The sequence below is a fragment of the Ictalurus furcatus genome, chromosome 5 (assembly GCF_023375685.1).
Source record: "Ictalurus furcatus strain D&B chromosome 5, Billie_1.0, whole genome shotgun sequence".
In the NCBI taxonomy this organism is placed as follows: Eukaryota; Metazoa; Chordata; class Actinopteri; order Siluriformes; family Ictaluridae; genus Ictalurus; species Ictalurus furcatus.
Genome location: NC_071259.1, coordinates 20,423,447 through 20,440,892, shown reverse-complemented (window position 1 = coordinate 20,440,892; position 17,446 = coordinate 20,423,447). Strand labels below are relative to the sequence as shown.

General features: G+C 37.6%; 1 protein-coding gene and 2 non-coding genes across 3 annotated transcripts; all 3 read right to left on the bottom strand.

Moving 5' to 3' along the window:
• Positions 1-1,487: 1,487 nt before the first annotated feature.
• On the bottom strand, positions 1,488-1,559 carry trnah-gug (transfer RNA histidin (anticodon GUG)). The gene has a single exon. It is a non-coding gene; the product is annotated as a tRNA-His (tRNA).
• A 206-nt stretch (positions 1,560-1,765) lies between these two features.
• On the bottom strand, positions 1,766-1,837 carry trnah-gug (transfer RNA histidin (anticodon GUG)). Its single transcript has one exon. It is a non-coding gene; the product is annotated as a tRNA-His (tRNA).
• An 827-nt stretch (positions 1,838-2,664) lies between these two features.
• Positions 2,665-17,446, bottom strand: nt5dc2 (5'-nucleotidase domain containing 2). Its single transcript, XM_053625113.1, has 14 exons — positions 17,034-17,446; positions 16,283-16,467; positions 15,734-15,808; positions 15,583-15,638; positions 14,192-14,285; positions 13,763-13,891; positions 12,669-12,729; positions 8,002-8,104; positions 7,734-7,835; positions 7,494-7,575; positions 6,377-6,463; positions 6,010-6,150; positions 5,514-5,578; positions 2,665-3,785 (listed from the first exon to the last, which is right to left on the bottom strand). Exons 1-14 carry the CDS (start codon positions 17,350-17,352, stop codon positions 3,524-3,526), a joined length of 1,761 nt encoding a protein of 586 aa, XP_053481088.1. The 5' UTR covers positions 17,353-17,446; the 3' UTR covers positions 2,665-3,523.

Below are 17,446 nucleotides of genomic sequence, written 5' to 3'. Positions count from 1 at the left end.
TTGTAAAAATGAAAAACAAATGAGCCGATTTTGACCCAATTATTGAAGAAAACAAAGCCCAAGCAATTTTTTTTATTTGTGGCTAATGAGGGATTTATCAATATTTGGGAGGGTATTATTCTCAAAAGTGGAATGAACATCTAGTTTAGTGTATGTTTATTTATTTATTTTTAAAATCACCCACCCCCCCACCCCCCTTTACCTCCTACGGTGATTATGGATTTAGACGAGATACTTTATGACTTCATTTGTAGGAAAAAAATTCACATTATTTATATTTTTTAAGGGACTCTAGTTCAGTGGGAATCAACATTGATGATTTTTGTGAATATATTTATATTGACAGTGTTGATGTTTTAAAACATCACTGTAGCCATAAGGTCATAATAAATGCTGTTTATTCTGTTTCATTTCCTGCAGCAAGATTTTTCTCTTCTTTATTTGGTAACATATATTGGACAATAGTGTGGAAAATACTAAATAAATTTTGTATCAATAGCAAATTAAAGAAGTGTATTACAAAATACTGCATATGATTTATCTAGGGAAGCATGTTTTGGAAAGATTTAATCTGAATATTTCATATTCTTGATATATACCTATGAATTTTCTGGATTGGAAAAAGAAACAATTATGCATCTGTTTTATCAGTTTATTTACTCAAGATTATTTTGGAATGATTTAGAAACTTATATTAATAGAAAGCTGGGATGTATGATAGAGATTTGTATATCTGATGTGCTTTTTTAATTTCAAAATGATATTTTGGAATATAAACAACAATACATTGTGCAGTTATTTATTTTATTAGGGAAATATCACATACACAAAAAGAAATAGTGTCTTTGTAAACCAAATTTTCTACATTTTATAAATGTCACATATAACGAATATGTATACATAAACCTATTGAAACAAAAGCACTGAAAACATGTAATGTTTTAAAAAGTACTGAATTTTGTGCAAGAAATGCTGTCTGGCAGCATTAATATTGTAAATAATTTGACTACGTTCATTACTTCTTGTTGTTGTGGCATTAAAAAATAGTCAAATAATTATCACATTTCAAAGTAGTATTATTTATTCCACTGGGAGTGAGTTTACAGAGACCGAATAAGCCAGGGATAAAAATCATATAAGCATTTCACATTTAATACATTTTAAAGAGATATTTAAAGTTATTATTTGACATAAGTTATTTGTGCGTGTAAGTTAGACTTTTAGTTAAAAAGGGCCAATTAACAGCCCGCACCAAAATCTGTTTTAGTGAAAATGGTTAAATATTATCAAATGCCAAAAGTAGCCTAATAATTCAACAGCTCTGTAGTATAACCTTAAATCCTTGATCTGACACAAGAGTCACGCTACAGAACTCACAAAGTATTGTGATTTTGTTTGCAGACAATATTGCATCAGAAAGGGTGATGAATGCAAGACTCAATAAAAAAAAATAATAAATTGCGGGGTGGAAAACAATTCAACCACATTGCCGTGACCCGGATTCGAACCGGGGTTGCTGCGGCCACAACGCAGAGTACTAACCACTATACGATCACGGCGAGCTACGTGACAATGGGAAGCTTCGTGGAGTGTGTAAGAAGGGGGAGAGAGGGACGGAGACAAATGGGGACGGGAAAGAATGGAGAATATGAAAGAGAAAATAAATCGTTAAACAAGCAATAATCTTTTGTTTTATTTTTCATTTTAAAAAGGTATAAATTATGAAATAAAGAGATTATGAAGAAAAGAACCACTGACAACATATTGCCGTGACCCGGATTCGAACCGGGGTTGCTGCGGCCACAACGCAGAGTACTAACCACTATACGATCACGGCGAGCTACCTGACAGCCGTCACTAACCGCTATCGATTACTATAACTTCCGCTATACTATAATCTAGTTACTTTTCACTTTATTAGACACGCATTCCTTGTTACTACACAGTTAGTAACTACATTATTACAAGTATTTTTTCCCCCACAGACAATTTGTGATAGTTCTCTGCTATACTCCTCTTCTTGTCTGTGTTTTTTCCACAGGATATGGCTGGGTATTTTTGGTTGGTGGACTACTTTCATCACCTGAACCTAAAACACTTCGGTCTCTGAGATCACAGTGACTTTGACTGTGGCATTGTTGGAATATTTCAGAAACTGCTGATCACCTGGTATTTTCACATACAAGAGTCTGTAGAGTTGATGACAGAATGATGCAACAAACAAACAAACCCAAACATGCCGTGTTAACGCTGTTCATGAGCGTGGTCAGAGGAAAATGGCTAGACTGGTAGAAGCCTGCAGGATGACAACGGTAACTCAAATAACCAACTCTTTACAACAGTGAGCACAATGTTGGAACGCACAACTCGACGCTACAAAAGCAGACCACATCATATTTCCCTCTTATCAGCCAGAAAGAGGAATCAGGGGGCACGGACGAGAGAAACTGGACAGTTGAAGATTGGAAAAAGACCAGGTGATGTCAAAGATCATGAAGACCAAAGTTTTTTCCCCATTCTAATGTTTGACATGAACATTAACTGAAGCTCTTGACATGTATGCATGATTATATTCAATGAGCTGCTGCCACATGATTGGCTGATATGATAACTGCACAATTGACCAGCTCTTCATATTAAAGCAGCAAGACAAGACAAGAAGTAGCAAATTCTCTTTTTTTATTCAGAGTAGTAGAGAAAAGCTCATAGATGAGATGTGCTATTTTACTTGGTTAGTTTGACAAACCAATGCTAAGACTTTAAGGATTATCAAAAACATCAACACATTAACACAATACACAAGGGTGTCACAAAGGAGTGGTAAGTGGGTAAGGAGCTAAGGGCCCTTAGTGGACATGGGGCCCAAGGAGACCATAGGAAACAAAAACTGTCCAGAATGAATACGGTCCACAGCACCCCTGGCAATAAGTACATCATGGTTTAAGGGTTAAAAAAAAAAGAAAGAAAAAATACTTAAGTGTAACAGATTACACTCTTTACACCCCACTTCTGTACGCTTCTCTTTCTTTTACCTGACAAACAAAAAGCAAGTCAAAAGCATGCAATGTTATTACATTGTACCTTGCAGAACAGTTAAAAATAAAACAGGCAATCAATGCCATTGTAAATAACTTCCTAAAAAATTTAATATAATTGTGCGTCACAAGCAAAACAGGAGGTTTCAATTTCCTTTCCTTGTAAATGTAGAAAATGCAGTGTAACAGAAGTTCCAGCAGATGGTGCAGTTATGATCAGCACACTAGCTCAAAAAAGAAAAAGTCCCTAAAGATCAGCACTTTACCTACATGGCTCTTTCCAGTAGCGGTTGGTTTTGATTGCTTGGTTGCCTTACAGTTGTGGTTGAAGTCCTGACATTCAAGGAAGGTGATCATTTTAATAAGATGTTTTTGCTATGCACACATCTATAACATGACCCTGATTAACATAAGAGTTTGTAACACATGGCATGTTTGCAAGTTGGTTTAAATTTGTGCGTCACTGGACAGCGTGTGTAGCAAACAGTTTAGCGTATGTGGGCCATCTCCTCCAAGAAAGGGGTCTTCATGCAACCAGTGCAGAGTTGGTCCATCCAGAGGGGCGCCTCGTGCTGCAGAGGAGTGCGACGTGGGTAGAATGTGTACGAGAGATCGTAGTTCAGAAGGCAGCTGATGGAGGCCATGTAGAGGTCAGAAAAACGGCATAGTCGGCGAGAAAAGTAGGTAGGATTATGGCACGTACGGAAGATGCTGCCAAACTGGGGATTGAACAAGTTTTTGGTGAGAGCCCTGTAAAAAAAATAAAAAAGTTGGTTGGAAAAAAAAAAACCCCAAATGTGTACAAAGAACATATATAATAATAACACCACCACCAACAACAATAATACTAAAGCTAATAAAAAAAAAATATTGCAGTTTTGCAATTGTAAAAACAAAAACAACAACAAAACAGGCCATTCTTTTTTTTAAGTGAGTGACAGTGTGCAAAACAGCAATCCATTATACTCCTGTTTTGATTATATGGAACTTTTCTTTTGAGACATTTACACTGGACAAATCCCAAAAACAGATTTGAGTGGTTAAAAAAAAAACTGTTAAAAACATGTACATTCTTAAAAGGAATAACAATAATTAAAAAACAGACCTTATAACTCAACCTATAATCCCAAAAACAGAAGTGAGTTGGTGGACTGGACAGCTTAATGCTAACAGCATAAATGCTAAAATATATAGTGACTGAACTGATGTTTAACAGCAATCTGCAGAAATGTGGCTGTCCAATCTGTAGTCTGGCCCATGTCAGATGTTGCAAATTATATTAAACTGTAGTGAAAGATGCTTTGGCTGATATCTTTGCAGATATTTGTAGAAGTGAACGCTTTTTTCCCCCCTAGATCTGCCCCTAACAGTATTAAAAAACAAAACAAACAAACAAAAAAACCACACAAAATAGTAAGGCAAAAATGTGTTGTGACTGCCACTTCATAAATAGCAGTTCCTCAATTTTTTTTTCTTACTGGCCGAACAGACCACTGTCCCTCTTTCTTGATTTCTATTATTTTTTTATAGCTGAAAAAGTGGAAAAAGCTTAGACTTCCGGTGTCTCCAGAATCACCATAGTAAGGGCCTGTTCACACCGAGATGTTTTTCCACATGTCAGTTTATCGACACGTTTTATTGTGTACAAACCCAGGCGTTAAACGTGGGCGATGTGCAGAGGGAAATTGCAAATTCACTCCCTGACAGTAGATGGCACTTATTGAAAAGCAGAACCCAGCAAACGGGGGACGTCCCCGGACGTTGCGAATGTCCACTTAGGTCCACACTTGGTCCGGTTTATAACGTTTGCTGGCGGACGTTCCAAGGACAGTTTTGTTCCTGAGTGTCATCAAGTCATACTTTTGAGTAACTCCAGGCACGTGAACAAAAGTGCGAATCGCATTGCTCGGCCAGTTTTTGACAAGGCGTGTCAAAAAAACCTAACCCCTCAACGGTAAAAAAAAAAAATTCAACGTATTGACGCCACGCGTTTTACGCCTGGGTGTGAACACTCTGACAGCCACTGGGGCGTTAAACGGACTGTTTTGTCACGCTGCAAAAATCATCCCGGTGTGAACAGGGCTTAAGCGGCCAAAATTCATAAATGTTATGGCTAAACCGTAGATGTTGGCACTTTTCCAATAAGTACAATAATTAAGAGAAAGTAAAAGAATATACTGTATTGCAATCTGAGAATGCTATCCCCCACAGCCTTCATAAAGTAGTTCTCACAAATAGGACAGAATCATCAATATAGGATCGGCATGTAAATGTTTGGGAAAGAAAAAAATAATAATAATAAATAAATAAATAAATAAATAAATAAAAAGGGGGGGGGGGGGGGGAGTGCAGTGCTATGAAACTTTATCATAGTATGAATCAAATGCCATCTGGCTTCTTTCTCACATAAGCCAGAACTCTAGTGACGCTGATATTACTTAGTCAGTTTTCTTTGTACACATAATCAAGGGCACTCACCGAAACTCTTCTCTCTCCTTCAGCCATTCTTGAAGCACTTTTTTGGACTCTGGATCACGATACATCTGGAATAAATGTGAAGAATACCTTAGTCATCATTAACTATACAATTATGGTTCTTCGAGAGATAAGAGCAAAGGGAGTCTAAAAGCAGAACTGGCTTTAAATAGATGAAAAGCCACAGAATGCTTTATTGTGAAGCTCAGCCAGGACTGCCAATAAATGTACCATTTCAAGTTGTCATACAACACACACTGATGATGAAACTGTACACATGAAAAGGGCAGTGAAATTAAATATTACATTTTCATTCTTTAGATGAAAGTCCAATTAAAAGGTACTGCCAGGGCAACTGGTTATACTGCTATCCTGATATGAAGTTGGATGTGGTTAAAATGTTTCCCGTCACTCTGTGTTATGAGTCATGATACAGTCATTGAAGTTTGGGAAATGTATTAGGAAGTCTGATGTGTTTTGAGTGCAGTGCAGTTTGTACCTGCATGCGCTCTAACAGGCCGGTGAGAGCCTGGAGCCAGGTAAGACTCTGTGCATACTGTTCAGTGTTCACCACCTTTGTCTCAATCTCCAGCTCAGGAACAATTGCGCCGGTCCTCCACCCATGGCGCAGCATCAGGTCCTACACATATGTCAATTAGTATTACAAAGGATACAATTTTTCAGCATGCTAGACCTTATTGGAGATTATATAAATCTGGCCAGACAGGATTCAGACAAAAATCAGTTGCAGAAGGAAACTGTATCATGTGACACTTTTTAAAAAAAAAAAAAAAAAAAAAAAAAAAAAAAAACCCCTGCACACTTGCTATCCAGTGGAAACAAATACAAAAAAGAGAATGACTCACTGCCAAGTCGCTATAAAGATGGTCCCCAAAATAGAGCACTCTGGAGCCACGCCAGCCTGTCAGCCTCAGAAAGTCAACAAGGTTTCCCTAAAAAACAAGAGGCGAGAACAAACATTTAAGTGTCTTACACACTGGACTACTAATGATGAGCCTGGCTTTGAGTGTTTGACACATTCATTTATTGTACTGCTCCATCAGGAATTGGAACTGGTGAGGTAAGTACTTTGCCAGACCTCCCAGCTAATGACACAGCAACCCACTGTTCACTGGCTTTGACCAATACAACAATAAAAGCTCACAGTTCAACTAGTGCTAGGGGCTGGCTTTAGGCCAGTCTTTTAAGTCCCACAAAGAAAGGAATTTGGAAGTTCTCAACAAAGAGTTTAAAGAAGCGGTGATAATGTGCCTGGGATTGTAAAAATATTAACAAACACCACCTAATATGCATTCAAAGTGACATGGTTTCAGAACGGTCTTCTACACCTTTAGTAACTGTTGGCTGAAGTAACTGCCAAGGCACAGCAATTCACAACAACAAAGCAAGACCCACTGGCAAGGAGCAAGAAGAGGTCATTCTCACAGAAAGTAAACCATCAATCGGCAGTAGTTTGAGATCACCAGCCCCAAAGGCGTTTCACTTTAGGTTAATCAACGCAACCTGTGCACAATAGACTCACAAGTAACTCTGCTGAAGTGGGTTAAAAGGATTTATATTCAGAGATGGAAGTTGCTTTTAGAACTTTTTTCCCCGCAAAACATAGTCATTATTCAGGCTTGAGTTCAAACAGGAACAATATGGGAGAATACACTAGATTTCATAATAGCTCCTGAGTATCTTATTACTGCCTCTCACAAAGAAAGTCATGAGCATTAATGGGCAAAGAGCTTTACTTGCTTGGTATGAGTAATTCCTGGTTTCAACTTGTCATCGATGACTAACTTTAAATGACGTATGATTGTAAGTGGATAAATATTTTGAAAGGCAGCTTAAGACACTGGACTGGCAGGGATTGGCTAATATGTTTCATGAATCAACAAAAAGCTGCCCATTTTGCACAAAATACATGGCATTAATACACGTCACAACAAAACAATTTGTTTTTTAACAGTAGCATACCTGTTTGTAAATCTGCCCTTTGTCGAAACTCTTGATCTTTTCCCACTGGAGGACTCCATTACTGTCCAGTCGTCTGAAAGGTCTAACAGATATTGAGAACCAAAAAAATTATTAGTCAAATTACGCAACACATATTCACAATGACATCACACAGATTGGCTGATTTCACTGGTCACCCCATAGCAACCCATTTTTCAAGCAAAAAGAGGTTTGGAAAAATGTTTCTGGCAGAAGACTTACTTCACACAGTCATTAAAAAAGTGTGGCTTGTCAGCTTGAACAATGACAACATCAAAGAAGTCCCTCCAATCTTTTCCCACCATGTACTTCATGCCTTTGTCTCTGAAAAGGTTCAAGCAAAATGAAAATAAGCACATGCACCCGTAACAGCACTATCAATTATGGCTGGTTGCTAAAGCTTCAAGAGGCTCCAACATGTCTGCACATGCTGCATCACAAACAAAGTATCCTACAAAAGGGACATAGTCCTGATCTCCTCAAAACTCACACAAAGCTGAAGGGGCTGTTGGTAATAAGGAAAAGCTTCTTCCCATGGCTGGCTAGTCGATGCAGCACTGCATAAGTCTCATCTCCTCTGAGAATATATTTCTCTGGGGGGAGAAAAATGGAAGGAAAATAAATCATTTTATCAGCACTCAATAATGTAACATTATGGGTTTGTACAAACAGTAACCATTTCAACTCATAATTCAGTGGCAGCAATCAGTGTATATGCCTGTAACTGTTAACTGAAAGATAAGACAGGCTACTTGGAGTGCTTGGTAGACAGAAGTAAACTGCATTAGCACAGGAGGGACTCTTGTGTTACAGACTTGTGTGCACGAGTGCAGGACAAAGCAAAAACTTGTGTCGGAAAACCCAAATACATCATTATTAGCTAGAATAAAGTGACCAAATGCTAGAAAAAATTAATCATGGCAGCATGCACATCGTAGCCAACATACACAATTTCCATAACTGTGCCTCTGTACACCATCACAATGGCTTTGAAATGTAGCAGTGAAGATGTGATTGAAGTGTAGACTTTCAGCTTTAATTCAAGAGGTTTAACAAAAATATCACATTAACCGTTAAATAATTACAGCCATTTTCACAGGCTGAAAAGTAATTGAACACTAACAATTATAAATATTAGGATAATTTTTAATACTTGGATGCAAATCCTTTGCAGTCAATGATTGCCTGAAGTCTAGAACCCATGATCACCACCAAATGCTGATTTTCTTCCTTTGAGATGGTTTGCCAGGCCTTTACTGCAGCCACCTTCAGTTGCTGTTTGTTTGTGGGTCTTTCTGCCTTCAGTTTTGTCTTCAGTAAGTGAAAAGCATGCTTAATTGGGTTGAGGTCAGGTGACTGACTCTGCCATTTAAGAACACATAATTTCTTTGTCTTAAAAAGCTCTTGGGTTGCTTTCAGGGTACGTTTTGTGTCACAATCCATCTGTACTATGAAGCTCTGTACTATCAGTTTTGCAGCATGTGACTGAATCTAAGCTGAAAGTATAGCTGTATACACTTCCTCCTGCTATTTCTATCAGCAGTCACATCATCAATAAACACCAGTGACCCAGTTATATTGGCAGCCATATCCATACACTGCCTCTAGCATGTCTGACAGATGATGTGGTATGCTTTAGCTCATGAGCCCTTCCTTTCCTTCTCCACACTCTTCTCTTCCCATCAAGTTCATCTTGGTTTCATCTGACTTAAGAATCTTGTTCCAGAACTGGACAGGCCTTTTTTTTTTTTTTTTTTTACATTTTTTTTTTTTTTAAAGTTAAGCTGTTTTCTAGCAAAGTCTAATCTGGCCTTTCTGTTCTTGAGTGTTACCAGTGGATAGCATCTTGAGGTAAATCTTCTGTATTCACATTCATGAAGGCATCTCTCGATTGTAGACTTTGACAATGATACGCCTACCTCCTCCAGAGTGTTCTTGACTTGGCTAGATGTTGTGAAGGGACAGAATTCCACGATAATCCAATTTAGCAGTCTTCCGCTGCTGAGGTACAAGCCAGTGCATTCCTTCATTTTAAGGACCTGTTTACACTGGTGCGTTTTCATTTTAAAAAGCATAACTTCTGCTACGGTTACGCCCGTCATCTACACTACTCCGGCGTTTTCGACCCTCAAAAACGGAGACTTTTGGAAATGCCGAAGACCCCATTTTAGTTTGAAAACTCTGGGCTCTCTTTTCATGTGTAAACGGACCAAAATGAAGACTTTTGAAAACGAAGGCGTGGCTTCGCCCACTTTCGCTCCCTGATCGGGTCTTCTGGATCATTGCGTATCCTTCCCTGATTCGTCAAGCCCCTACCATATGACCATTATGATACCTTGATTGTATGCACAACAACACAGAAACTGAACTGCAAGCTTTGCTAGCTTTGTTGTCATTCTTAGTGGCCATTGTGAAAGTTAAATACTGTATTTTATAATACTGCAGCTGCCTACATGCGCAAGAGCAAGCTATGATTAGGTCAATCAGCAACAAATCTCATTTCAAGCAGCATAAGCCCTACATGGAACTCCAGTTTGTTGTGCCTGCCGGTGACTAGCAACCAACTTCCTGTTTACACTTGCATGCACATGCCCAGTGTGCACGAATGGTCATCGGACATGTGTATTCGTTCATGTAGTGTGGACGGAGATCGTTTCTGAAACACATCAGAAACGCCAGTGTGGATGAGGATCATTTTTAATTTTAAAACGCCCTTTTAAAACGAAAACGCACTAGTGTAAACAGGGCTTACGAATGTGCCAAATTGTTGATTTGGCCATTCCTAAAGTTTCTGCTATCTCTCTGATAGGTCTGTTTTGTTCTGTCCACTTCATCAACACCTTTTTGGGCCACATATTGAGAGTTCCCATGAACAGCTAGCAAATGCAAATTCCACAGTTGAAATCAACTCCAGACCTGTTATCTCTTTAATTTGTCATGAAATAATGAGGAAACAGACCACACCTAGTCATTTAACAGCTCATCAGTTAATTGTCCAATTACTTTTGAGCCTGTAAAAATTGAGGGACTGTACAAATGGCTGTAATTCCTAAACAGTTAATGTAATATTTTGTTAAACTCCTTGAATTAATGCTAAAAGTCTAAACTTCAATCACTATTAATGTATCAACGTACACATTGTCCATTGGCTAAGCATATATAAAAAGACAGATTGCTTTTACGCAACCTCTAATATCAATATTAAAAGACGTTTTCTAGGAATAAGTGCACAGAAAAAAATGTTATATTCAGCTTGTAGCGATATCAGTATTGTAGCTATATAACAGTGTAGCTATATTATATATACACACCAGCATTTCATTCAAACTCCACTGGTTTATGCTATTTGGTTTGCACAATATACACAAATCAGTCAGATTAAAAGCTGTGTACAGGACACAACAGAATGTGGCGTACTAGTTTTAAACATGTTGCCTTTGCACTTTGCTCACAATGTTGCAGATCAAGCTTAGTACAATTTTTGAAAATGGGAAAAATAAATTTATTTGAATTTTTAGCCTACATACAATAAAAAAAAAAACTTAAAATAGAAAAATATTGATTATTCACCCCCTGTATATTTCTGTGTAATTGAGTCAGCTGGCTAGCTGTGAACCCAATCTACCATTTACTGCTATAATGCTAACTAGCTACCATTAGTTGACTAGCATGCCACAACCTAATGTACCAGAAAAGCTATTCTAAAAGAACCCTGTGTATGAAATTTAGTAACAGTCTAATAACATACATGTTGCTAAAATGAGCTAGTAGCATATATTATATATCGTGTATACATGTTAATCATATGAGTGGCTTTAGCTCACAGCACTGATACTGAAGTCCATGTCTATACATGTTAAAGAAATGGCTCCTTACTGAAAGCTGTGTTTTTCATTGTTAAATAACAACACTTAAAAAAAAAAAAAAAACAACAACAAAAAGTTACAATTTACTGTTAGGCTTAAATAATGTGAGCATCCACCAATTCCATGTGGTTTAGCACTTACTATGGATACATATCGAACACATTAAAATGAATCATGAAAATGAGCATAAATAATAGTTAGCAACTGCATGTAATTATATTTTGCTAAAATACATAATACTGATATAATTAAATACAAGTTTATCGTGCATGGTAATTATATTGCTAACATTATCAATACTGATTGACACTCAAGTCCCCTCTCTCGAGATGCTGAGCGGTGCACATTATTCCTACACCATATTTGACAACACATATTGTAAATAAATTTATTAATATTTTTGTGCAATATTTAAATATTTATGCTCAATTTTCACTGTATTATCATTTATTTACTATTACTTTACAACATAGATTTATCATCTCATAAATTATATTCTAAGACACTCCTTCATATAGTAGTGGCACAGTTACATTTAAAGCTTCAGGATATAAGATTTAAGAATTTGTCTTTCTTGTGGCAAGCACTAGTTTCCATTCTTGCCCCGAGGTGTTGCCCGGCTGTGATCTCACAGTGCACTGCATGCACTGGACCGTGAGCTGAATGCAGGGGCTTTCCCCGAGCCTCTGTGCACAACTGATTCAATAGAGATTTTTTCCTCTTACTCGAGTAAAATATATCAACGCATAAATATGGTATTTTTCAGCATATTGCATAAAATTGAGTCAGCACTGACTTCCGTTTTCATGAGGTAAATCTCAAATGGCTTCACTACATGTAATGCAATACACTGTGTACAATGCCATTTTGTGGTTGGTTAAACAGGAAGTCATTTGGGATTCAGCCCAAGTGCTTGTTTGTGGAGTTTAAATAATGAAACTATTCCTTCATGAAGACTGATGACGGTGTCTAAATGTCTCTTTTTTTTGCACAATAGTAATTTTATTATTTGCTTTAAAAATACAAAATATAGCAGTTATTGTTTTACTTATTGTTATAAGCAGATTCTGCAACACATCCATACTTGCCTATTTACTTTTTATTTACATACTTGCAAACACTGCACGCTACACAGGAAATTCTGTTTGCTTAAGTCACAATTTGTTTAGATTTCACATACAAGCAACGCCGAATGCTGCTCAATACAATGTAAGCAGAAGTAAGAATACTTAAAGTCATGTGTAACAAAACATAAACCTGCAATTATTGTTGGAAAATACTGAACTCTTACCCAAGTCTTGCATTATCCACTTGTACATGTACCCCTTAATATGCACCATTCCAACAGCTTCCTGTGAAAACAAAGTTCATGCGTCAGTGTCCACAATAGCAGCATGACATCTTGACAAAATGCTATAGACGGTTGCTGTCTGACAATCAAACTGCCACAGCCTCAGTTCCTGAACAGGAAACATGCCAAGCATTTTCTCCTTCTCTGCACTCTCCAATATGTTTTCTCAAAAACCAAAACCTGCTTCAGATCAACTTTTGGCACACTGCCAGTTAGGCATGGAAAGTACACTAAGTTCTAGACTTGCATGTACAGTATAAACATGATGAAAATGGTCTTTTCAACATGTACTGATAAAGAGATAGCAACAAACTCCTTCTGTGGCACTAATGAAAATACAGATTTTGTCTGTTAAGCTAATCGGAGTTTGACATCAGCAAAATAAACAGTGTGACGACAATTCAGCAGAACTTGTTTCTACTCACTTCTGCTCAGTGGGTGAAAGAGCAAGCCCATCAGAGTGGAGGGGGGTTGGGAAAAGTACAAAGAAAAGACTTAAAGCTCTAGCTGAGAACTGAGCAGCAACAAAACAATCACCCTGGAACCAAATCCTGCAAGGACTAGCTTCATTTGGCTGAACGAATGGGGGATTTGTCAAAAAGTCATCCAAAAATGTCTAAGAAATTCCAAAACACTTTTCTGATGAGCTTAAACCAGTATATTAATTTTTTTTCATAAATATAACATGTACATAATAAATAATATACATATAAAAATGTTTTAAAGAAAATGTTTTAAAAGCCTCTGACTCGAGCTTTTACCTGCCAGTTTGTTTTTTAAAACTAAAACACATTTCTGTAATAAATGTTATTTGCATGCCACCACATATGTCTGAAAATATTTACACCAAAACATTGCATATAAAAAAAATGGATCTAAACTTGCCTCAATTTCTTAAAATCCCACAAGTGTCATAAAACTTTCTACAAAGAACTTAATATTTGTATAATTAATATTTATATTATACTTATATAAATAATAATATTAACATATATAACTTGTTGACTTATTGTTGAGAGTGGGTGCACACTTACAGACACATCTTTGTAGAGGTGCTCAGGGTCGTATTCTATGTCGTTGGAGATAAAATAGTCATTAACAGAAGCCAAAAGTGTCATCTCTGGGATGGAAAACACATCCATGAACTGCTTCATCTTGGGTCCCTGAAAAACACACAAAATTCCATTACAAAGAAAACTGGGGTGAGATCACACAAAGTGAACAATAAAGACCACTATTTATTCACCTTTCAATGGAATTGAATAGAAAAAAAAGACATTGCTTTAATTAATTTTTTTTAAAGTGACATAAATAAACAAAAAAAGTTCTAAGAAAAAATTCCCTTCCATTTCTGACACTTATTCACAGGTGTGTGTAAATAGCTTCAGTAAATACCTAATGAACCACAATAATATTAAACCTAAACGTCTCAAAACTGGTGACAGACAAGAAGGAACATTAACCTTTCCATAGAAGCCGCTGACTTGGTGAAGAGGGATGTGATTAGAACCTCCATACAACTGCATGACCTCATCATCTGGAACAGGCTTCAGACCCCTTTGAGAAAACATCTCAATTAGGGATCTGAATTTTCTTTAATATTATTTTCCTCTTGGCTAATTCTTCAGTGGTGGTTAGCTTTAGCAAACAATGTTCATAGTGTAGAAGTTAAGCTTATATATTAATGTCAGGACAGATTAGTGTACTGATTATATAAACCCCCCCCCACACCAAACCCCCCACCACCCCCCCCAAACCCCCACCAAACCCCCCACCACCCCCCCCCCCCAACCCCAAATGGGGGGTTGGGGGGGGTGCAAAAAAAATGCAAAAAAAAAAAAAAAAAACAACACACACAACAGTAATTTGACAATTCTATTCAACCTGTACTATATTGACAACATATTAACATTATTTGATGTTTTACTTATATTAAATATACACTCATTTCAAATCTGATGACTGCAACACACTCCAAAAAAGTTGGCACAGTCAACTATTTACCACTGCGTAACATCACTGTTTCTTTTAATAACACTTATTAAACGTTTGGGCGCTGAAGACACCAGTTGGTTAAGTTTATCAAGCAGAATTTTCCCCCATTCATCCATTATGCATTTCTTCAGCAGCGCAACTCTACATGGCCTTCGTTGCCTTATTTTGCACTTCATAATGCACCACACATTCTCAATCGGAGACAGGTCAGGACTGCAGGCAGGCCATGCTAGCACCCATACTCTCTGCTTGCGCAACCATGCGCTTATAATCCAGGCAGAATGTGGTTTGGTGTTGTCCTGCTCTGAATGGCAGCATATGTTGCTCCAAAATGTGTACATATCTTTCTGCACGAACAGTTCCCTCACAGATGTGCAAGTTACCCATGCCATGGGCACTGACACACCCCCATACCATTCCAGACACTGGCTTTTGTACCTGATGCTGATCACTATTAGTCCTAAACTGCCCCTGTCCCAAATTTTTTGGAACATGTTGCATGCATTAATTTTAAAATAAACATTTACCTTCCAAAAAAAAAAAACAAAAAACCATTAATACCTTGTCTTTATACATTTTTTTGCTTCAATACAAGTCAAAGGACATTTACAAATCACTCCTCTTTGTTTTTATTAGCATTTTCCATATTGTCCAAACTTTTTCGTAATTGGGGTTGTATATATATATTTTAAAGAGCATTTAAAAATAAACGAGCAAGCTCATTTAAAATAGATCAGTGCCAATCACAAAAGCAATTTGTTGTAGTATTGTTACTGGAGGTCAGACAGTTGAACACTAACACATCCCCCATTTCACTGTGATAATGAGACATTACAGTAACGTTGCCAAAACAACTTACCTATACACAGTGCCTAGCTGAATATAATGGAAAGCATCGATTTTCATCAGCAGTCCCTATGGTGCAGAAACCCACTTATCAGTCACTGGTACATATGTATAGGCATGTTTAATCTACTTTTTGTATTTTACAAGGTTGTCTCGGAATATACCTTCTGGATATCGTAATGAAGGCCTCGAGCCACGAAGTTGGGGATGTATCTGTACCTGCTGATACCCTGAGGATACTACACAAGAAAAAAGTTCAACATGTCAATCTTGACTGTCCCACAATCAACACCTTATTAAACCATGATTTGCTAAAGTAAATTCCAAATCATTACAAAAGTGAACCATGATCAAGCTACTAGCACAGCAACTGAAAGGGAGTTCAGAAAATCTGATATGTATTACAAGACCTCAGAATTATAAGATTCTTTCTTGTAACCAGTGATTTTAAGACAAAATATTGTAACCATGAATATCGTCAATCCATATACAACTTTGCACTTAAAAATATATATATATTATGCAATACTTTGGTGTTACATATTGTCGCATATATTTGGTACCAGCTAAATGGCATGTTTGCCAAAATAAAGTCAGGTAGAACCATGTCATTTTCAACTGTAAAGGTCTCAATTGCATTCACACACAGACTTTTTTTGGGGGTTTTTTTGCTGACATTTCCATAGTCACAGATTTCCTAAAGGTCCACAGACCTTGTAGTGCTCTATGAGGAACTCTCGGGCTTTGTTGTAGATCATCTCATCGAGGGCGTTTGAGTAGAGGGCCAGCGTGTAATCATAATCAAAACCATAGATGTCCACCTCTTCCAAGTTCACCTCGTTGTTGGCATAGATGGTGGACGGATTGAGAAGGTTGCACACTCCGGGAGGAATCAAATCTGAAGAAAAAGGCATGTGAGGAAAAAGGCATGTTTTTAAGCATGTAAGCTTGAAACATAGCAGAACCATGGCAGGTACACAGCATCAGTCTGTGTTTTGTTCTTATCATAAATCACCCCTGCAGAAGGGAACTAGGATATGTTTCGCAAATATAAATAAATAAATTGGATAGAATAGGATTGCTGTATACGGGTGATTATGGTTACGCCCCTGACCTCAAATTTACTTTTCATTAATAAGGCATTTTGTGTTAACTTCTTTGTTTATGGCGAGTAAACGTCCTTATACATTCTATTAAAAGAGAAACCGCCTCTGGAAATCCGAGATTTGAGCCCTGTTAGGGCTGGGACATATTTAGCCCCTAAAAGCTCAAGACTGGCAGCTATAATAAACATGTTTAAAAACTTAAATATTAAATACAACATACATCAAGATTCAGCAGGTTTAATAACAGTAATCTTAAAGTAAGCATAAAGTGAAACCGGCGTGCACAGCCTCTAATTCTGCTTTCCCTAAACGTGTTGTCGCAAAATCATCGTGCAGAAAGACTTTTCCTCAGACTTACCGTGCACCAGGCGTTTCATTTCGTTGTATCTCGCCCATAAGTAAGTTTTCTGTTCGATTTGCGGGGCGGTAGAAGAAAAAGACCTCCCGGGTTTAGTAAAAGATTCCTCGCCCTTTGCTTTTCCATTGCCATGGTGGTGTCTGAGCGGGGTGGCTGCTGTGTTTGTTGCACACTTTTGTCCTTCTTTGCAGCATTTCTGCTCGTTTTGTGTCGGGCTCGTGGCAAAGCTGGCGCATAAAACAACTGGGTTTCTTAATCCACCACTGTTGCTTTTCTTCCACAAAGCGCAGCCTACATTTAACAGTCTTCTTCGCGACATTTTCGGAACAAACCGTATAGCTTCGCTCGACTGCTGAGCTTGTTTACCACACTGTTCCGTTCTGTTTTGTACACGGTGTACATTTAGACAGCAG